The sequence below is a fragment of the Protopterus annectens genome, chromosome 4.part0, assembly GCF_019279795.1.
Source record: "Protopterus annectens isolate FY-2018-M chromosome 4.part0, PAN1.0, whole genome shotgun sequence".
In the NCBI taxonomy this organism is placed as follows: domain Eukaryota; kingdom Metazoa; phylum Chordata; order Ceratodontiformes; family Protopteridae; genus Protopterus; species Protopterus annectens.
In genome coordinates, this window is record NC_056733.1 from 55,415,903 (window position 1) to 55,439,301 (window position 23,399).

The 23,399-nt window shown below is 39.9% G+C and overlaps 1 protein-coding gene across 1 annotated transcript in view; it reads left to right on the forward strand.

The window, feature by feature from the left end:
* The first annotated feature begins 949 nt into the window (after window positions 1–949).
* RPTOR (regulatory associated protein of MTOR complex 1) overlaps window positions 950–23,399 on the forward strand; it is a 5,042,670-nt gene continuing 5,020,220 nt past the window's right edge. Inside the window, exon 1 of the mRNA XM_044068087.1 lies at window positions 950–1,272. Within this exon, the coding sequence (XP_043924022.1) occupies window positions 1,111–1,272 (162 nt within the window). The 5' untranslated portion in view covers window positions 950–1,110. The remainder of the gene's footprint in view (window positions 1,273–23,399) is intronic.

The window sequence follows — 23,399 nt, forward strand, 5'->3', positions numbered from 1 at the left end:
TGGCTAAGATACACACTAGTAGGGGATAGGGTTAAAAACAAAGAAATAAGCCCCAATGGCTGGCTGGATTACATCCTTCGGGACTGAATGGGTCAGCTGACTACAATGAAGATGATAAGTAAGCAATAGAGAAAAATAAATAAATGTGTATATTACAGTTCTTAGGGTTTTAATGCAACTTATCCCTATTACACTGTCCTGTCACACACCCTCAAACAACAGGAAAAGTAACAAACATAGTTGCTGTTTCAATACTTGACTCGTCTACTCCCTCCCCTTCAAGATCAAGCAGCACTGGAGAGTACTAAACCTTAACACTCAACCTCTAGGCGCAAGAATTTTGGAAAAAGTCAAAAACAGCAGAAGTTCAAACGCCCAAAATCAGGAACAATTTTTTAAAATATTGTTCTAATAAACTAAGTTGCCTAAATAACTGGTTTTCTATTAGCATACATTTTCTGAAAGATATGAAATCCGAAACTTAATGTAATGACTTCAGTCCTCAATGATTTGTCAATAAGCCACAAATTATAAAGAAGAACAAACAAAAACAGAAGGCAAGATATGGACATTCTTAGACTTAGTTATCCTCCGCTCCTCCGCATTACCCGGTATTTGCAGCCAACTCTGTTGGTAATCCTTAATTTAGGTGATTTCTTCGCTCCAGGCAATGCACTGTGCATGCATTTTAGGCTCAACTCCAAACATATCTGTTAAAGAACCAAAATCATGCCAACAAATTAGGGTCCCCCAATTTCATTGTCTAATCCTTACCTCTTCCCTCCCCTCCCCTCCCCTTTACACAGAACACCTGTGATACCCATTACGCAGTACACACTCCTAATCTGTTCTCTTCAAACCACGCCCAATCGCGGCAAGACGGCCGGTTCATGAATATTCATGACGCTTACAATACGACACGTTGGGGGCGTGGTTATGTAGAGAGTGGGCGGGGCTTCTTACTGCGCATCTGTGGAGTACTAAAAGTATAGTACCCTGGCGGGCCTTGGCGCTTTAAGTGTTAATGTTTTTGGTGCTGCTTTTGTGGAATTTGCTTGCCCCAGTTCTGAATACTAGTACCAGCCTTTGTGTTTTTATAGACTTAGCGTGATGGATGTTGACTTGCAGAATATCGTTCCCGGGTGTACTGAAGTGGATGAAGCTGACCTGGCTACTGACTGGCATCTGTTGTTGGCCTATATGAAGAAGCGGCACACTGAAAAGATAGAAGGATCTAAGTCACTGGCCCAGAGCTGGAGAATGAAGGACAGGGTAAGAACTGCAAAACTGATTTTATGAGGCATAACCTTATTCATTCTATAACTGGAGTGGTAACAGAAAGTTTGGTTGTGTTGTCCTCTAGCCTGCATGTGCTGCAACAGTAGGAAGGACTGAAGCAGAGAGTTCAGTCAGTGAATGGGAAGTACTTGAGGCATGAGTTTAACTGTTTACAGACTGTCGATGTAATCACAGTTAGGAATATTGGGTTTAACTGGGGTTTTGATTGAAGTGATATAGACATAAAATCACATCTTAATGCCAGTACTTAGGACTAGCTGAAACATATTTAAATGTTTGCCAAAGAGTCATTATTTTGGTCCCTCATCCTGGCCTGATGTGTATTATTACCATTGTCGAAGTTTACCTCTCTCTGTAATTGTCCCTTAAATCTGACCTGGTGTTTTAATGCTACCCCAGAGTATGCTTACTGCCTGCCTACAGTCATACTATTTGGATAATTATAATGTCTTCCAATATGAGATTGTTTCTGTGAAGTATTGTGTTTTGTCCACTGCAGGTCATCCTATCTGGATAATTGTAAAAGTTTTGCCCTTTGTTCATTTTAGTTTATTTGTTAATATAACTGGTTAAATTGTATGGTTTGAGTGTTGTGTGTTTTGCTGGTTATGCTGCATGAGATGTGGCTGTCACTTGTGAACAGTGGTCTTTTTAAGTTATCAGAGTACATGAGTAAATTAAGAAAGCTGAGACCTCTTTCATTCTTATTTTTATACTAACACCCGTAAAGTAAGAGAAATGTAATTCGTTCTAATGTAATGTATGGTATAACCAAACTTTTTATGCATTTCCCCTTGGAGTAGGTGGTGTTTGTACAAACTGTGCATTCAGTTGTTCTCTGTTTATGGATTTTAGTTTCAGTGACTGAGATATTCATATAACACAATGTTATGAATAAGGAACTTGTGCTTGGCTATATTTTTATGTAATCCTAGATGACAAAAAAGTAATAATTTGGGGAAAATGCATTTTAATGTATCTAAAGAGCTGCCTTTCTAGTATTGGGAAAACTGCCTCTTTCCTGGTGGACAATAATCTGTATCCTGATTTTTATGCTACTTCATGTAAGTTGAACATTTTGGATTCTGTTAGTGGGTTTTACAGGAAATGGCAGTAAATGGATTGGGTTGGGGTTATTTGTGTTTTATGTTTTAGTCAGTAAAGTCTTAGCTGAATATACACACAGTTTTAAGAGGGTCTGAAGTTTGGATCCCACAAATGACAGAATAGAGACTGAAATCCATACACTTCTAGTAGGTATCTCCTTCCCCACCTTCTTATTACAGTGCAGTGCCTAACCTGACACTTTGGGCATAGCCACAGACAGACTGCATATCTTTCAACTTGTGGACAATGAAAATTGGTACAGAAGCTCTTAAAAATTAGGTACAGCCAGACAAAAATCTAGACATCTAATTAGCATTAAATTTCAATCCTAGTAATATGTAGCTCCTCCAACTTTTAGTACAGCTGTGTGGAGTAGTACATCAAACCTAAAAATAGGAAGACACTTTTTCAAAAATAGGGGCATTGTGTTAAGGGGTAAATCCTTACCTGAAGATTGGTATGTACCTCCTAAATGGGTACAGTTGAGAGGTCTACAGTGGATATAAAAAGTTTACACATCCCTGCTAAAATGCCACATTTTTGTGATATAAAAAAATGAGACTACATTAAATCATTTCAGAACTTTTCTCACCTTTAATGTTGTCTATAAACCTGTACAATTCAATTGTAAAACAAACAAATCTGTTGGAGGAAAAATATAAAAAAATGAACAATAAGCTGGTTGCATAAGTGTGCACACCCTTAAACTAATACTTTGTTGAAACACCTTTTGATTTAATTACAGTATTCAATCTTCTTGGGTAGGAGGCTATCAGCATGGCACATCTTGACTTGGCAGTATTTACCCACTCTTCTTTGCAAAAGTGCTCCAAATCTGTCAGATTGCGAGGGCATCTATTGTGCACAGCCCTCTTCAGGTCACCTCACAGATATTCTATTGGATTTAGGGCTGGGCCATTCCAAAACTTTAATTTTCTTCTGGTGAAGCCATTCTTTTGCTGATCTGAATGTATGATTGGGGTCACTGTCATGTTGGAAGGTGAAATTTCTCTTCATCTTCAGCTTTCTAGCAGATGCCTGAAGGTTTTGGGCCAAAAGTGACTGGTATTTGGAACTGTCCATAATTCCCTCCACATTGACATAAGCCCCAGTTACAGCTGAAGAAAAGCAACCCCAAAGCATGATACTGCCACCATCATGCTTCACCATGGGGATGGTGTACTTTTGGTGATGCGAAGTATTGTTTTTGCTCCAAACGTACCTTTTGGAATTGTGGCCAAAAAGTTCAACATTGGTCTGATCAGACCATAACACATATTCCCATATACTTTTGGGAGACTTGATGTATTGTTTTGCAAATTTTAGCTGGGCCTGGATGTTTTTCTGTGTAAGAAAAGGCTTCCGTCTTGCAACCCTACCCCATAGCCCAGACATATGGAGAATACGGGAAATTGTTGTTACGTGTAGTACACAACCAGTACTTGCCAGAAATTCCTACAGCTCCTTCAGTGTTGCTGTAGGTCTCTTTTGTAGCCCCCCTTGACAAGTTTTTGTCTTGGTTTTTCATCAGTTTTGGAGGGGTGTCCAGTTCTTTGCAACGTCACTGTTGTCCCATATTTTCTGCACTTTTTGATGACTATCTTCATTGTGTTCCATGGTGTATGTATCCAATGCTGTGGACATTTTTTGTACCCTTCTCCTGACTGATACCTTTCAAGAATGAGATCCCTTTGATGCTTTGTAAGCTGTCTGTGAACCATGGCTTTTGCTGTAGCAGGCAACTGAGTAAATGTCAGGAAAATCCTACTAGGACAGCTGAACTTTATTTGGGGTTAATCCGAGTCTCTTTAATTGATGACAGGTGTGTACCCAAGAAGACTGAACTCTGTAATTAAATCAAAAGATGCTTCAACAAAATATTAGTTTAAGGGTATGCACACTTATGCAACCTGCTTATTGCACATTTTTTTTAATATTTTTTTCCCCTAACAGATTTGTTTTTCAATTGAATTGTACAGGTTATAGGTCACATTAAAGATGGGAAAAGTTTTGAAATGATTTATTGTGGTCTCATTTTTTATGTCACAAAAAACTGGTATTTTAACAGGGGTGTGTATACTTTTTATATCCACTGTAGATGTTGGAAGTGTTCATGCAAAATATACAAAATGTTTGTTTGCTGTATATTCTGCATGAATATATGACAAAATATTTCATTTGGTGTATTTTTTAGGGGCAAGATGAACAAATAGGTTGACTACAGTTATTTGTAACAGTTGTTAGTAGAGTTTTGAAACTTGAAGCATACGTTTGTTGAAAGTAAGTAGCCTTTCCGAATGTAAAAATATTTGACTAAGATTTTGTCAAACAGTGGTCAGAGTCATTACTTGCTGTGGGGAAAAATAGTGCACCACTGTATACTGTTTGACTGACTGGCTGATTAGTTGAACCATCCATCCTCACCATCCCAACCAATCATTGGCACTGCTCCTGGGGACACAAGGTAAGCGGTTGTAGGCCCCTGTGTGTGTGCCCATGTTTTAGGTCCATAAGTAAGTACTAGGCAGTCAGTCTGCAGATGATTAAAAATCTAGTCGGTAACCCATATTCAAAACTTCCCTTCAGCCTAGCGGAGGGCAATAAAAGATAGACCAGGGCAGAGCTTGAAGACTGTTCATCTCATTACCTAGGTTTGCCTTGAAGGTGCAAGGGTGCTACTCTGACATGTTATTGCAGTTTGTTTCAAAAGTGTGGGATAGCTTGGGATATGAATGTTATCACACAAACGGATTTTTGTTTATCTGTTGATGAAGGTTTAGTTCCTTTTACTTGATATTTGAAGAACCATTTGTTCCTTGAAGGAATAGAAGGTCAAAAAGGATCGGATATTTCATGACTCGAAAACCTAGAGATAGAATTCATCAAAAACGTAAGTGTAGAGAGAAGGCAGCCAGCCTTTCCCGATAACTTAAGATTTTTGAGACCACTGATCTTTTTAGCTGGGAACTTCGAAGGGCTCTCAAATTGAGTGATATGTTTAGACGTATAACATGCCAAATGGGCCATTATATTCAGTAACTGATCTATTAAAATATGAGTGTAGGGAAGTTGGGACTTCTTTGGGTGTAGCAGAGATGGCTTTGGAAGTTAAATGTGCTAAATAGAAGGCTCCTGCAGAGGCATGATGGTCAAAAGGTGAGGAATTATCAACAAGAATCCTTAAATGTCTTATGACTGTGACTGATTGGAGATGCGTGCCATTTATATATTTTATTTACTCTTTGTTGATGGGATTAGTGCCCCTAGGCCAGTGTTCTTTCTTCAGGGGAGATCTGAGATGGTATTCTTACTGACTAGGGAAAATTTGACCAGGGCACCAGGAAACTTCCTCTTCTCTCTTTTTTTTTTTTTTTTTTCAGTAAGTGCCTTGGGATCTTTTACATCCAGCTGAGCTACCACCAACTCAGGCAAATGGTATCTCTGCTTAGCATCTTATCTGAAGGGCAGCACACTCAGGAATATAGTATCCCACTTATGGTGCACTGCATTGTCAGTATAGGGAAATTAATCTAGTTGGTATGGGAATAGAACCTACAGCTTTCTGATCTTCCAGCTCCAAAGTTGAGTGTTGAGCCACTGACTCTTGTATGGTGTGGAAAAATGATTTGTTCACCAAAATTAGCTATACTGCATTTTCTGACATTTACTTTTGAGACCATTTTCCTTGCATAAATTGTTAACATGGTCTAACTCATGCTGGAGTAGTTGTGAGTCAGTCAAAGGTCCCAAAATAATTCCTGATTTACAGTCGTTTGCAAACTTGGATAACCATAGGCCAGGAGTGTTGGTTTTATGGTCTAGAAAATGCATGCCAAATAGGAGCGAGCCCATCACTGAGCCCTGTGATACACTACTGGTAACATTTTTGCTTTCTGAAGTGGCAAGTGCAAATCTAACTGTGTGGGCTGTGTCAGACAACCAGTTAGCTGTTCATCATACAAGATAAGGATTTATATTCAGATTTTCACATTTCTGAATAATATCTGCATGGGAAATAAAATCAGAGGCTTTGGCAAGGTCCAGCTATGTTAAATGTAGATTGGGCTACTGTTGGCCGAAGGAGAAGAGGGGGAAGTCATGGCCGAAGGCAGGAAGAGAGTAGAAAGGCTAGGACTATGGTAGCAAGGGTCGGAACTTTGAATGTTGACAGTATGACTGGTATAGGTTGAAAGCTAACTGATCTGATAGACGGAAGGAAGGTTGAGATATTGTGTGCAAGAGACCAGATGGAAGGGGAGTAAGGCTAGGTGTATCTGAGGTGGGTTCAAATTGTTGTATCATGGTGTGGATGGGAGGAGAAATGGCATAGGAGTTATCCTGAATGAACAGTATGCTAAGAGTGTTTTGGAGGTGAAAGTGTTGGATAGAGTGATGTTTATGAAGCTGGAAATTGATGGTGTAATGATGTATGTTGTTAGTATGTTGTTAGTGCATATGCTCCACAAGTTGGGTGTGTGATGGATGAGGTGGAAAAATTTTGGAGTGAGTTGGATGAAGTGGTGATGACTGTACCCAAGGGTGAGAGAGTGGTGATTGGAGCAGAATTTAATGGGCATGTTGGTGAAGGGAACAGAAGGGATGAGGAAGCGATGGGTAGGTTTGGTGTTAAGCAAAGGAATGCAGAAGGTCAGATGGTAGTGGATTTTGCAAAAAGGATGGACATGGCTGTGGCGAGTACGTATTTTAACTAGAGGGAGGAGCATAGGATGACATACAAGAGTGGCGGAAGATGCACACAGGTAGATTATATCTTATGTAGGAGGGCCAGTTTGAAGGAGATTGGAGACTGTAACGTGGTGACCAGGGAAAGTGTAGTTAGGCAGCATAAGATGGTGGTTTGTAGGATGACATTGGTGATCAAGAAGAGGAGTGTAAGGGCAGCACCAAGGATCGAATGGTGGAAACTGAAAAAGGGTAATTGTGAGGTGGAGTTCAGGAAGAGTTGAGACAGGCACTGGGTGGCAGTGAAGAGTTACCAAATAGCTGGGTAACTACAGCAGAGCTAGTAAGGGAGATGGCTAGAAAGGTGCTTGGTATGACATCTGGACAGAGGAAGGATGGCAAGGAGATATGCTGGTGGAATGAGGTAGTACAGGAGAGTATACAGAGAAAGTGGTTGATGAAGTGGGATTGTCAGAGAGGTGAAGAAAGTAGACAGGAGTATAAGGAGATGAGGTGCATGGCAAAGAGAGAGGTGGCGAAGGATAAGGCATATGAAGAGATGTATGAAAGGTTGGACACTAAGGGGGGAGAAAAGGACCTGTACCGATTGGCTAGACAGAGGGACCGAGCTAGGAAAGATGTGCAGCAGGTAAAGGTGATAAAAGGATAATGAGGGAAACCTACAAGCAAGGAGAGTGTGTTGAGCAGATGGAAAGAGTACTTTGAGGGGTTGATGAATGAAGAGAATGAGAGGGAGAGAAGGTTGGATGATGTGGGGATAGTGAATCATGAAGTGCAATGGATTAGCAAGGAGGAAGTAAGGATAGCTATGAAGAGGATGAAGAAAGGAAAGGCTGTTGGTCCAGATGACATACCTGTGGAAGCATGGAGGTGTTTAGGTGAAATGGTAGTGGAGTTTCTAACCAGATTGTTTAATGAAATCTTGGAAAGTGAGAGGATGTAAGGAATGGAGAAAAAGTGTTTTGGTAACTACTTTTAAGAATAAGGGTGATGTGCAGAGCTGTAGTAACTACAGAGGGATTAAACTGATCAGTCACAGCATGAAGTTATGGGGAAGAGTAGTGGAAGCTAGGTTAAGAAGGGACGTGATGATTAGTGATCAGCAGTATGGTTTCATGCCAGGAAAGAGCACTACAGATGCGATGTTTGCTCTGAGAGTGTTGATGGAGAAGTACAGAGAAGGTCAGAAGGAGTTGCATTGTGTTTTTGTAGACTGAGAAAGCATATGACAGGGTGCTTAGAGAGGAGTTGTGGTATTGTATGAGGAAGATGGGAGTGTGGGGAAGTATGTAAGAGTGGTACAGGATATGTATGAGGGTAGTGTGACAGCGGTGAGGTCTGCAGTGGGAGTGACGGATGCGTTTAAGGTGGAGGTGAGATTACATCAAGGATCAGCTCTGAGCCCTTTCTTATTTGCAATGGTGATGGACAAGTTGACAGACGAGATCAGACAGGAGTCCCTGTGGACTATGATGATTGCAGATGATATTGTGATCTGTAGTGAGAATAGGGAACAGGTGGAGGAGACCCTGGAGAGATGGAGATATGCTCTAGAGAGAAGAGGAATTAAGGTCGGCAGGACTAAGACAGAATATGTGTGTGTGAATGAGAGGGAGGATAGAGGAATGGTGAGGATGCAAGGAGTAGAGGTGGTGAAGGTGGATGAGTTTAAATATTTGGGATCAGTAGTTCAGAGTTATGGTGAGTAATTTTTGACAGACGAATACCAGTAAGAGTGAAAGGGAAGGTCTACAAGAGGGTAGTGAGACCAGCTATGTTATATGGATTGGAGACGGTGGCATTGACAAAAAGGCCGGAGTTAGAGTTGGATGTGGCAGAGTTAAAGATGTTAAGATTTGCACTGGGTGTGACGAGGGTGGACAGGATTAGGAATAAGTGTATTAGAGGGTCAGCCCATGTTGGAAGATTTGGAGACAGAGAGGCAAGATTACTTTGGTTTGGACATGTGCTGAGGAGGGATGCTGAGTATATTGGGAAAAAGATGCTAAGGATGAAGCTACCAGGTAACAGGAAAAGAGGAAGGCCTAAGGTGGTTGGTGTGACAGAGCAAGATGCAGAGGACAGGAAGAAATGGAAACAGATGATCCGCTGTGCTGACCCCTAACGGGAACAGTCGGAAGAAGAGGAAGATGATGATGATGATGATCTATGTTGAATGTACTCTGTAACCACTATCCACTGCTCTAGAGGCAAAGAGTGGTTGTGGCTGACTGAACTGAAAGTATCTGATTTATGACTGAGATAAAAAAAAAAAATTACAGAAGTAGTGATGGATTCATTAAGTTACTTTTGTGGAGCATAAATTCAGAGAGAGAGTGACAGATGAGCAGTAGTAGGGTCAGTGGACTGGTGTTTTCTTGCTGAATAGTGGCTAGGTGGCAGTACCTGTACTGTTTGCTGCTTTGACTTATTTTTCTTTCATTTCAGTAAGCATTTTGGAAGAGTGGTGGGCATATACCATTGTAGACGTGTATTGCAGTTTTGCCATTTAAGATTTTTGCTTTATTAAATCTTGCCATTTCATTCCATTCTTTTGAATCATTTAGGTCTCCTACCTTGTCACTTTTTAGGTTTGGTGTATTGTCAGCTGATAAAGTAAGGAGGTATATGAAAACATGAATCACCTTCTGTTTTTTGGGACCTCATACTTTGCCCTTTCTCTGTGTATGTCTTCCAGGAGTCACTTGCATACTTTCAAATCTGTGGGCCTCTGATGGTTGTGGTATGACTGCAAAGTGCTTTCTTTCACTTATCGGGAAACAGCAGCTGTCACGATCATCTGACTTTTTTTTTAAATTTAATTATTTTTGTATCTGTAGACCCAAATGAAAAGATAAGGTTGTTCCAGTCATTTCATGACCTGTACCCCATAGTCACTTCCTCCTTCTTTGAAGACTGGACTCTGTTGCCCTACAGTGTGGAGGATGTGACGTGTGTCATGTTTGGTTGAGAGGAGTTTTATTTTATTTTATGTTATTTTATTTTGACATTTGTTGACCGGGATAGTTCCGACTGGGTGTGGGCCCTTTCTCAGTGGATGCCAGGGTTGAAAAGCTCCAGCAAAGCACAAAGAATAATACAATAACACAATGAATAGAATTAAAATATACAAATAATGACAATAGTGTTTTTAAAAATTTACATAATTTAATAGGCATAGGCAGATTAAACATGGTGAAGTTAAAAACATGGAGTAAGTACGAATGCAAGATGTGGTGGTAGTAGTAGTAGTGAAGTTGAAAGACAGGGAAAGGTGCAAGGGAGAATTGCAAGGTTAATGGTAAGTTAAGCAGCAGAAAGGTTTGCAGTCAGAGCAGAGCTGTCTGCACAGTTGGTGTATGAGTAGATGGGAAGAGTTGAGGAGAAAAAAAAGGATGTAGATGGTAGAAAAGTAGAAAAAAAGGATGGAACTAAAGGAGAAGAGTGGAGGGACATGGAAGAGCGAGGATAACTAGCTGGCGGGTAATGGAAGATTAGGAGTGAGTATGGGGAAGTGTGTAGCATAGAAGAAAGTGAGAGTAATGGGGGGGTAGAAGTGGGGTTAGGTAGAGAGGGTGAGGTAGGTGGATGGGAGGTTAATAAGTAGTAAGAGAGAGGCAGAGCCAGGAGTTAAGGAGTTTTCCCATAAGGCATTCTTGAAGTGGAGACTGAGATGGATCTGATGGTTAGAGGTATTTTGTTCCAGGCTAGAGCAACAGTATAGCTGTGAAGGGAATGACCTAGGGATTTTTAGGCTTGTAGATTGTTAACAGAAGGTGGTCAGAGTACAGAGTGAGCGACAGGGCGTATAGAAAGTGAAGACTGGAGCAATGGCAGGACAGGTTGTAGGTTTATTATAAAGTGACAGAGGAGAAGTTGTGAGAGGGGGAGCTGGTGAGGTAGCTCAAGGTAGCTGAGGATTTTGAGAGATTTACAATAGTGTGAGTTATAATCTATAACTCACCTGAAACCATCCTTCACCATCACTTTCCACAATAACACACCCATCATAGTAGAAAGCCACACCAAACTATTGGGGGTCATTATTGATGACCAGCTAAAATTTGACCTGTATGTACCAAGTAACATTAAGAAAACCCATCAAAAAATTGGTCTCCTTTATAGAAACTTTCTCTCAAGTAAAGCTAAAACAGCTCTATCACTTGCCTGCCTATTACCAAACCTTCACGGCTCTTCAGTTCTGACCAATTTACAGACCTCACTTCTTTCTAAACTAGAGTCCACTTACAAGAAGGTAGCTAAATTTGCTGCAGCACTACCATACTCCTCTCATCACTGCTTAGCACTCAGAAAACTGAACTGGTTAGAATTCCCCCATAACATTCTCCTCTCTCAGCTTCAGATAATCCATTCTATTTTATACCTGCCCACTTTCTGCCCCAGCATCTCATCTGTTATCTCCTCCTACACCTCAGCAAGAACAGTCCGGAGCTCTGAACGACAACTCCTGTCCATTCACACACCCAAGATCAACATAGGAGACAACCTTTATAGCTGTTGCCCTGCTGAAAATTGGAATAAACTACGACTTGACATCCAACACATTAGACCCAAACACCAATTCAGAAGGGCAGTAAAAAAATCACGTAAGCAAAAATAAACTGTGTCTGTGCTATCTCTCCCCCCTGACTAGCCCATTTCTCTAGGCCATCTAATCTCTCACCTTTCTCCTACTTCAGTGTAACCCTACCTTCCTCCAAATCTCTCTTCATTCAACTCTGTATGTCATCATTCCTATCTCTCTGCCTCTAACCTACAGTTTTATAAAATCTTTCATATTTGACCACCTTTTCTCCCTTCACAGCCAGTTTTAATCTGTACTGATGTCTAACTATTCTAAAGTTGCATGACTAAGGTTAGAAACACTTACTTACTTTAAACTACACTGTACCCACTGTTCTTTGCCTTGTAGATTGTATCTGTATTATTTTTTACTCTGCACTGCACTGTACCTTCAGTACATGCTGATATGCAGAGTCTAATTGCTATTCATGTTAAACCTGCTTTTGTATATATCAGCTGGAGATTTTGTATAATTAGCTATGTACTAAGTCAACTTAATTGTGGAGATTTTCTCCCCGGGTCTTCACTGAGAAAGGGCTCTTTCTCAGCTGGATCAACCCAGTCAACAAACGTCAGATAAATAAATATGAATAAATAAGGTTGGTTAGCACCAAATCTAGCAATTTTGTTGTAGCACAGCTCTAGCTTTATTTTAAGGGTGGATTTGGTTGGTTAGGACAGGAGAGGGATATAAAGTAGGGTGGGAAGAATCTGCAAGGGCAAGTTTAGTGTCATTGGTGAGGATTTTTTTTTGCTCTGTAACACATCCCCAGTTTTTGGTGAGTCTTTTTGATGCAGTATTGGATGTGTAGTTCAAGTTTAAGTTGCTCATCGATAGTAACGCCCAAGAGTTTTGTGTGTGTTGTTACTTCTATTGGGGTGTTGCCATGAGAGGTAATGGCAAAGGATGATTTTTGGTGAGATAGAGACTTTGGGAGTAATAGAAGCAGTTTTTTTTTTCCGGGTTGAGGATAAGTTGTTTTTTGTCTAGCCAGCTTTCTATTGAGTTGAAGAGTTTTTAGGTAAGAGTTTTCAGGTGTTGGAAATTATCAGAGGAGCAGATGATGATAAGAGTCATCAGCATATTGAATAAAGGAAGGGTGAGAGCAGGATGCTTGAAGACAGTTTGTGAAGATGTTGAAAAGTATAGGCCCAAGAAATGGAGCCTTGAGGTACACCAGTGTTAATAGGGAGGAGGTTGGAGAAGAATGAAAACCACTCAAAAGACTGTTGGCAGTTAGAAAGATAGCTATAGAGAACCAGTTGAGAGTAGAGTTAGGCCAAGAGCAGACATTTTTGAAGAAGTAAGGGGTGAGAGATGCTGTCAAAGGCTTTGGAGAGGTCCAGACAAAGGGCAGGTACAAGGTTAATGTTTTCTCTAGCTTTAGTGATGATATCTGGGAAGGAAAATAGAGCAGTAGTTGTGCTTTTGTTAGGGCAGAAGCCGTGTTGGGTTGATGTGAGCAGATTTCCATTTAGGAGGTGCTCTAGAAGTTTTGTGAATGTATTTTTTGAGAATTTTTGAGAGAAGGGACAAAATAGCAATGGGCCTAAAGTTAGTGAGTTATATAGCTTGTCCACCTTTGTGAAGTGGACTGATGGAATGATGCGAAAATGTTTCCAGATAGAAGGTATAATGATTCTTGAATAGTTCTATTGATTAGGATGGCAATAGCAAAGGTAATAGAGTTAGCAGCAAGTTTGAGGAATTCTGGAAGGAGATTATTCACAGAGGGAGAGCACGGTTTAAGTTTGGTAAGGAGAGATGTTATGTAGGCGGTAGGGACTGGTTTGAGAGAAAAGGTGGGTACGTTGCCAGGGGGGTGAGAATGGTGGTGTGGGGTAAGGGTTTTGGGTTAATTTATTATGGAATCAATGAAATAGGAGTTGAATAGGGTGGCAATTTCAGAGGGAGAGAGGTTTTACAAAGGGTTTGCTTTCCCTCTGTTTGTATCCCTGGAGACTGGGGATTCAGGATTTTAATGGTATTCCAGAATTTTTGGGGGTTGTTTTGTTGGGGTGTTTGAGGTTTTACATAGTAGTTCTTTTTATCTGTTGACTTTTTTTTGGTACAGTTATGTAGTTGTTTGTAGGTTTGAAGGTGATGTGGGATTTGGATTGATGTCAGATTTTACAAGCTGTGTCCCTGTTGTGCATAAGGTTCCAATAGCATGGGAAAGCCATGGTGCTTGGCGAGTTTTGACTATCTTTTACCTGAGGGGAGGTAGGGAGTTGAGAGTATCCAGGAAAATGCAGTTGACGTTCAGAACTGCATCCTCTAGTGGTTGGCTTCGAGGAAGGATCAGTTTATAGAGCTGAGTTTATTACTGAATTATTCTGTATTGATGTTGGAGAGACTGCGACATTCTATGTATTTGTGTTGTCTGAGAAGGTGTGAGGAAAGTCTTTGTACATGGACAGGAAGGTGGTCACTGATACTGTCCTGGAGTGTATCAGGGTTGTGATAAACTGGGATTAGATATGATCCAATCAAGAATGGTACATGTGTTGGAGGACCGGTTTGTAGCAGGTGCAGGTGGAAATTAGTTAAGCAAAGCCGTAGAGAGTTAGGCTAGATGTGGTCAGGATTTGCCAGTTGATATTGACATTGCCTAGGATGATAATTTTGTTGGAGATAAAGGAGAGTATATTTTGTATAATAGGGATGTTATTCCCAGGAGGAATATAGATGCCAGTGATGCAAATTGATTTGTAGTTTAGTTTGCAGTTGACTAGTGTCAGTTCTGCAGGGAGAAAGTTAGGGAGAGACAGTGGTGTAATGTCAATTCTGCAGGGGGAAAGTTAGGGAGGGAGAGAGAGAGAGAGAGAGTTAGTGGTGTAATGTTGAGATGGTTGGAGTATAGTATAGCTATGCCACCGGCTTTTTTGTGTACTCTTTGCAGCTCATGATGTAACCTGGTGGAAGAATTTCGGTGTCTGATATGTGGTTTGAGCCAGGTTTCTGTTAGTACTGCTGTGTTCGGTAGGTGGTGGGCAATCCAAGCATTTAATTCAGTGATTTTGTTAAGGAGGCTACGAATAATCAGATAATATCATAAGACTCTTAATGGATGGCCCGGAAGTGGAGATAAATGGGGGTAAGGAGTTGGGGTCAAGATGGGGGAAGGTGTTGGGGCCAGGGTTTGAGTGAATTTCTCCACATAGTAATATAATTATGGAGAAGATGTATGGTGAAGGGAGCTTAAATGTATTAGTAAGGTGTTTTGAAAATAGCGCTGTGTGGAAGGGGTTAATGATGAGGAGTTTGGGCGTGAAATAGCTAGGTAAGTTAAACAAATAAGGGGTTACTAAGGTATGGTAGGGTTTGTCAGTACTGTAGGGTAGGTGGAGGGTTGATAGGAGAGATATAACTTATAGCAAGTAAGGTGAGCTAGCAGGAGAAGTGAAGGGGTAAGGAGATATGCTGAGATCATGTTGGGAAAGAGGTGAAGAAAAGACATTTAAGAGAGAGCTGTAGTGGGAGGAGAGAGTAACAATAGAGAGTAAAGAAGAAACTAGGGGAGGTGAGAGAAGGGGAAAGGAATAGAAAGATCTGAGGGGGTAAAGGAGAGGAAAGGTATGGTTGAGTGGTAGAGATAAGTGGTGAATGAAAAGATGAAGTGTGATAGAGTATGGACTACAGAGGGAAAGAGGTGTGGAGAATAGGAGGAGCTAGGGTATGATAGTGTGATGTGTGGGCAGGAAGGGGAGGAGCTGATTAAAGGAAGTGATGTAGTTGTGAGTATAAATGTAGAGATAGTAGGGGGTGAAGTGAGGCCTGAGTTCCGCGAAGCCCCACCATCATGGCTGTATCCCACCAGAAAAGAGTGGGGCCCCACCATCACAGCTGTATCCTGCCAGAAAGCAGTGGGGCCCCACCATCCTGGCTGCATCCCACTAGAAAGGAGCAGGACCCCACCATCCCAGCTGCATCCCCCCCAGAAAACAATCCAGTGAAGAGAGAAAATGCTGCAGTAGAAGGTAAGGCAGTAAAGGATTGCTGTTGGAACCATGGTAGAATGTGGGCAAGAAATTCAATCCGCAAGAGGGATCAAGGTAGAAGAAATGAGGGGAAGAGAAGGAGCAGGGGAAGCAAGGCAGATATAGGAGGGTAGAGGAGAGTGGATTAAGATTTGGGAAGGAGTTTGGTGATGGAGCAAAGATGTAGGGACTAGAGAGAGAAAAGACATGCGTCTGTGAAGAGGAAGAGAAGCTTGTTCCTTGCGCGCACACACACACACACACACACACACACACACACACACACACACACACACACACACACACACACACAGAGGGAATATAGGGTATAGAGCATAGTTATAGGTCAAGCAGAGGAAGCAAATAAGTCTGTCAAGGTAACAGGAGTTAGAAGACGGGGGGGGGGTGGCTGTTGAAAACCACAGTGGGAGACACACCCTTGGCAGTGTGCACACTAAGAATTAAATCGTGTGTATCAGTTGTACACTTTAGATATGACAAAATTGAGCTAGAAAATGCAAGCATGCATACTTTGGCTCTGTTAAGCAGTGGGTTCGAGGGAGAGAGTGTAGTTGGATGAAACTGGTTTTCAGGTAGGAGGGAGATTGGTTAAGCAGCTTTGTACGCCAGTGGACTGTAAAGGATAACAAGGATGAGTTAGCATGCGCATTGCCAGGAGGATGCCACGGGTCTTTACTCATTTGGGAAGAGAGAGAAAATTCAAATATGGAGCTGTGGACAAGCGACCGGGTTTAGGTATATACCTACATGCTCATGTGGGGAGTCACTGGGCTGACCTAGTATCATTACTGTATTGATATTTTCTACCTGTCTTGTATCAGAGGCAGTACACCAGGTCTTTGTCCCCGTATGTGCAAACACAGATTCATTTGCTCATTCCTACCACTCCACATTCATTCTTCCTGTACCTGGACTGCTTATTGAATATGGCACACTAGCCATGCAATGGTGCACTCTTCCTTTGTGTCATTGGTATACCCCCTCCCTCAGTGTTGCCAGTTCGTTTTAACCAGACTGTTGTGGCCTAATGGTGAGATTACCATTGGTGTGATTTTGGGCAGTTGTATCTTGTATGTACTGTGGGGAGTTAAATTGGTTGGAACAAATAACTTAAAAACATTCCCATTGTTTGTTCCCTTCCTTTACTGGCAAGATGTTCTTTTGCAGCATGTAGTGCTAACCCATCATCATCTTCAGCAGTACTACCCCCACAGGGTGTAAGAGAATAACAGCAGTGCTCCTTCACGCTCTCATTCCTCATCTGTTTTTGATGATAGATTTAATTCTGGACTGATAAGATTATATTAAAAGGATCATTCTTTGAAAATTTTAGTTAATCTTAAAAGGATAATATTGATTTCATTTGTAACTTTTTGAACCATATTTGTTAATAAGAACAGTTTTCCTTTATCATTTCTGCTGTTCCGTATTCTGTTTATTGGCCCTAGGGCCTATATAAGCCTAGCCAAAAGTGTACCCTGGCGTTCGCCACACACACACACACATACATACATATACATACAGACATTGCCGACTGGGTTAGTTCCACTCTTCAGAGGAGACCCGTGATGTTGGTGTTCATACTGACTAGGGGAAATGTGACCAGGACATCAGGAAACTTCCCCTACTCTTTTCAGTAGGTGCTGCGAGATCTTTTACATCCACTGGAGTTACCACCAGAGCTGGCAGATAAGGCTTTGGTTTAATGTCTTATCCAAAGGACAGCACACTCAGGATTGCCCCCTCCAACCCATCCAGGATTGTACCGTCAGTATTGGAAAAGTAATTTGTGCTGGAAGACGGAAGGCGTGTGTGCCACCCGTTGAACTACTGAAACTGCATAAATAACAGCCAAGGTGTCTGACTTTCTTATTTTAGTGACAGTAAACGTCACTGTTAACATTAGAAATTGATTCTGGTTTGCTTTTATTTAAATTGTTCTGTTTTGGTATATTTCTTTCCTTAATGAAACGTGCAACTTTTAATATAATTTAATTGTTTTTGGAGTCATCCTATGACACCACTGAAAGTGGGACTTCCCAGCTGAAAATTTCCCTTAAGAAGATGTATAATATAGTTTATAAATATTTCCAGAACATAAAGTTTGATCATGGATAGCATCATGATTATCAGTTAATTCTACTGTTCACTCTGTCTTTTTTCCTCCCCTTCTCCCATTTAAATCTGAACTTGAAAGGCAGTGATCTACCTTATGTGATATGATTGTAGCAGTATTTCAGAAAAGCTGTCAGAATAAAATATACTGCCACATCCAAAAGGAATTCTGACAGTAAACCATACTGTTAAGCAGGGGAAAACCTTTCATCCTGCAACGTCCTTAGTTAATTCTGAAGCAGTGTGCATTTGAAGGAAGGGAATTCCCACTTTGAATCGATTTTAAATTTGGTTCATAGGCTCCATATTCCATTCCTTCATCATTTGGAAGGTTGTGTGGTTTCACTTATCTTATTACCCTCAAACCCATCCAGATGCCTTTTGCCTGATGTGTTTTCATTCCAGGCCATTGTATTTTGATATTAATGGTATCTTGCACAATTTTATACTTCTGATGAGACATGAGAACTATTGTTGTGTTTGTCTTTTGCATAGAGTTTTGTGTTGTGTTCTGTAACTGAGGTCCTGTGCCACTCTGATGCAGTCCTACACTGACCACTGCGTTCTGTGCTGATGCATGCTGGTCCATCAGTGAGGGCTAAGGCAGTGAGCTACTGACAGACTTCTGGAGGCTTTGGCTCAGGCTTATTTTTTTTACTGTCCATCACAGAGCAGGTCATAAAGCTCTGGTACTACCTGTATAAAACACTTCACCCAGGCCTGCCAAGTTATTTCTAAATATGTGAAATTAGGCCGAGTGGTGAGGAAGTGAAACTGTAGTCAAAATAATATAACATTGTTGTAACAACTCTTGTAGCAGTGTCTGTGCTATGGAAATCTGCATTGTGATAAACTTCAATGTTTTTCTGTAATTACTTATTCAGTAGTAGAGTGGTTTGCTTATTTTAAATACGGGTTTGTTGTGTTTTAGGTGTAAATCTACTGCTTATTTTGTTTCTGCCTTTCTGTCCAAATCTCTTAAGTCATCTCTGTTATGTTTTATCCAATTTATATTGTTCCTTATCATATTGAACAGCTGAAAAAAGTCTCGACTGTTTTGAGACATGTACTAACTCCTCTGATATTTTTTTATGAACATCTTTATTAAATTCACAGCATTTAAGCACCTTCTTATGGTGTGGGAAAGGATTTTACAGATGTCCTCATCCTTATAGAGGAAACCTGTGCAGTCTGCCTGCTGATAACTGTGTAATTCTGTAATAAAATTTTATAATAACTGTAAAACCACAGAGGCAGAAAAATCTTTGAAAATGATACTTCAGTCAACTGCATTATTTTTTATCGCTTCCTAATTCTGTCTTCATACTTGCCTTTCTACCTGATACATGTGAAGAGTGTTCATCACTGACTAGTTTCTTTCCCAATATTCTTTTCTGTATTCTGTTATTGTTCTGTGTAGAAATCACACGTTATCCATTTTTTTTCTTTGTTCAATTTTTATGTTGTAAACAACATTAATAGATCTTACTAGCTGTGTTCCATTTTCTAAATGAGGTTTTGCTTGCTGTATCCTAATTGATAGTTTACATGTTGCATCCTACAATCCAGGCCTTGCCAGAAATTGTTCATTTGCTGCTCAGCTGCCTACCCTGTAATCAAATTTATTGTGCAAATCACACAATAAAACAATGACAAACTGTAGCATGACCCCCCCCCCCTTCAATAACAAGATAAAGTGCAATCCTAAGAAAGGGAAAACAAATCACAAAATACTCTACAATATCCACAACATTGATTTGCTTGTTGTAACCTATATTGGTGGGCTGAGCCAAAAAATGTTCATTTGCTGCTCAGCTGCCTACCCTGGTAAACAAACTTAATGTGCAAGTCACACAATAAATCAGTAACAGACTGTGGCATGACCCCCATCAATAACAGGATGAAATAGAGTCCTAAGAAAGAGGGAAAAAATGCAAAATACTACCCAATATCGACCAGTTTATTACAGAAAAAGACGACTTAGATATAAGCATACATGATATACAAGCTGAGAGTCTTAAAATGTGGTTAAAATGCACAGCCAGGTCAGATGTGGACATGAGAAAAACTAGCAAGAACATTTAAAGCATTATGAATAGTCTTCTTGACTGATGGGCAAGTTGTGATCCAAGCAGAAAATGTCCAAAGGTCTGAGTATTATAAATGGACACCATTTGACAGACACACACACACACACACACACACACATATTCACATTCTGTCTTTTTTATTGCACTTTTTTTTTTTTTTTTTCAAATTTACAGAGTAAAAAAGTTCACATAGTGGTACTTGTTTCCCAGTGTAGCGTGCAAAATACGATAGGATGCATATGACTTTTTAGTATAACTGCCTATTTCCTATCCCTGCATTCAACAACAAAGCCAAAAATAACCAGGAATTAAGGTCTCATTTCAGGGGCCATACCTCTCAACTGTCCCTGATTTTGCAGGACATCCCTGATGTCTGACTGTTATTTGTACCCTGCCGCTGATAACTTTTTTTTTTTTTAAAGTCATTGAGGATTACAGTCAGTCAGTAACTCCAGACATTACAGTTTCATACTTCTTATTGTTTAGAAAACCCATGTTGATACAAAACCTGTTTGTTCAATTAACTTTTTTTAACTGTGTTAGAATAGTTAATTGTCTCCATATTATTTTTGGCTTTGTCCAAGAAAAAAGAAGTTGAGAGGTCTTGAAATATTGAGTTTATTCATTCAGTTGACAGAATAAGATGAAAAGTAATTAATTTTGTGCAATATAATTGTGTGTGTGTGTGTGTGTGTGTGTGTGTGTGTGTGTGTCTGCACACATACCTGTAACCAGCCCTGGTGTATACTGGAGTCCTATCCACTATTAGTTGCTCTCCTTTGCACCAACACAGATGCTGGGATAAATTTGGACTCCTCTGTGACCCTGAACTGGATAAAGCTGCAAGTCAGATAGTGAATGAATGTTTGTAATTGCAGTGTCTGTTATTATTAAATTACTTCAACTATTTTATCAAAAAATTGCAAATTAAGAGGAAGAGAACAAAATTCTGAGGCGAAATGGGAGACCCCCCCCCCCAATTCATAAGTCTAGCTAGTTAAAGATCAAATGGATTACTGAACTAAGTTTAAACTGGTCAGGGACTTATTGGAACTTAACTACCGTTTTATATCCTTTCTTCACTGAAAACTATTGGAAAGTTCCACTTGCGGGTACAGAGATTATCATTCTGTTTTAAAAAATAGTTAATCTGTGTTGCTCAGTGCTGTATTAATAGTATATTACATTTATAGTACTTTGTCTTTTTATGTATTTATTTAAAGTCCGACTTGGAGAGAAGCCAAATTTCAGCAGAAGCCTGGGGAATAACTCCAGATGCATGTTTTTGTTACGTGGGAGGAAACGGGAGTACCGGGAGAAAACTCACATGAACGCCGGAAGGACATGCATACTCTGCACAGAAGGCACCCCAGCCAAGAATCGAACTCCACGGAGAACCTCTTGCTGTGAGGCGACAATGCTACCGCTGCACCACTGCGCCATCCAGTGCGTCCAGTAGTTTTTTGGAGCTCTGTGTAAAGTCCCATTGCTTCGTGTTTTGTTTAACGCAAACCACCTCCAACAGACAAAATGTGTAGCTATGCATACTTAGGGTACTCAAATGAGTGCATTTTTTTCTGAGCCTTCTCTTGGAAACTTCAACATTCAAAAAACAAAGAATGCTCAGAACTTTGTAAACAGAGGTATACAAAGAATGCTTGTGTGAAAGGAATACACCTTTAAAATAGCTGATGAGTATTAGGTCGGAGTACAAAATGTAACTTTCTGGCTGCACTGCTTTACCAGATTTACATAACCAAACTTAAAAACATAATGCTAGGTTTTCTTTTTATATAAGCATGGTTTGGCAGGGACACTCATTTCCACTACTTTTTCTAGTACAAAACACTTAACATTGCAAGAAAGCAACAAATTTCCTTTTAAAAAATTACCTGTCACTAGCAAAAGAAAAGGTATACCTTTCAGTCAGTGTCTGCCATCTGAGTTGAGGATGGGACAAACCTAGTTCTTGCAGTTTCTCAGTAGCTCTCCTGTGGTGGGATTGGTATTGGTAGGAGAAGGTTTGAAAGAGGGCATAATGTGAGTCATATTTCCGTGATGGTAGATCATTCTCAGTACAGTAAGGCTTGTGCAGCACTGCATCACTTTTGTATTTAAATTGTTGGGAGTACAGGAAGAGATGAAATGTTTTGTTCCTTTACAAGTATGTTACACTAATTGTAACTGCAGATTTAAAAGTAGCTATACCCCCCAAACCCTGTCCCTGCCAGTGGGTAGCAGCGGCAGCCTGTGTTTGTATTTAAGCACCTGTATCTTTGTATGTATGTGTTAATTGATAGGATAACATGCAAAAAAAAAAAAAAAACCTGAATCATTTCATCTTTTAATCTGACTTCTTGTCTGAATGCATTTAAAACGTGTTCACAGAAACAGTCCTGTTAACTTCCTTGTGGAACTACCTGTAAACCTTGGCAGAACCCACATTGAAAATTGTAACATTAAATTTTATAAGACATTTTTTTAGATCCATTGGATCTTGGATTTTAGATTCTTGTGATCTCATACAAGGCAGGCAACCTAAAACATTTTAAGAAATAGAAAATTAGCATTTATGGTTTTGGAAATGTTGAAGCGCAAGTGCAGTATGACTGATGCAGAAACGTGCGAGTTTTGTGTTTGCGATTTTGGTAATAAACAAAGGTAGTGTTGGTTTGGAGTTTTGCTTGTCATTTTGAAGTTTATGGAATGTAATTTTTATGGCACAAAGATCCTGAGCTGGAAATTATTTTCCAGGAATTATGGTTTGTTGCTGCAACCAATTTTCCCACTAAAGTATAAGTATTTTGCCCCCCCCCAAGAAAAGTTAATTTGGTATAAAAAGGTGTTTATGTGGACTTTTGCAGACTTCAAATGTTTGTTCTTTTAAGATTATTGTGTGCAGTTTTCTACATTTAGACCAGATTGTGCATACCTTAGATAATGTATGTTTTTTGTTGTTTTAATGATTATTACTAATTTTCTTTTGTAGTGAAACAAATACTGTATTTTTTGTATTTTCAAATGTATGGTAGTGTGGCATGGTATGCATGCACTAGATTTTTGAGTCTTGGAGTTGATTTAGTAAAGACACAATGCACCTGGACAAATATATTTCACTACTGATTTGTTTTGCACAATGTGGTTAACTCACACATTGCACCCTTTGCCTTGCTAACAAAAAAGCAAAAAAGTTGAAAAACATTACCTCATTATTTTGGTTTGGACAAAATGTTCAGAACAGCATACAGAGAAAAGGAGGAAAGACAAACCTATAATTAGAAAATAACTAAACTTCTTTAATTGCTTACTTTACTATATAATTTTACACAAGCAACTGCAGATTATGTAGGACATTCACATGTGCATTATAGTTACTTTTTTGTCTTAATTATCAGTTAAAAACCATTTTTAAACAACCTATATTGTTTTAGAATATTGAACTTCTGGAAATTGTATGCTAGTTTATAAATTGTATTTAATTTTGTTAGTCTGTACGCA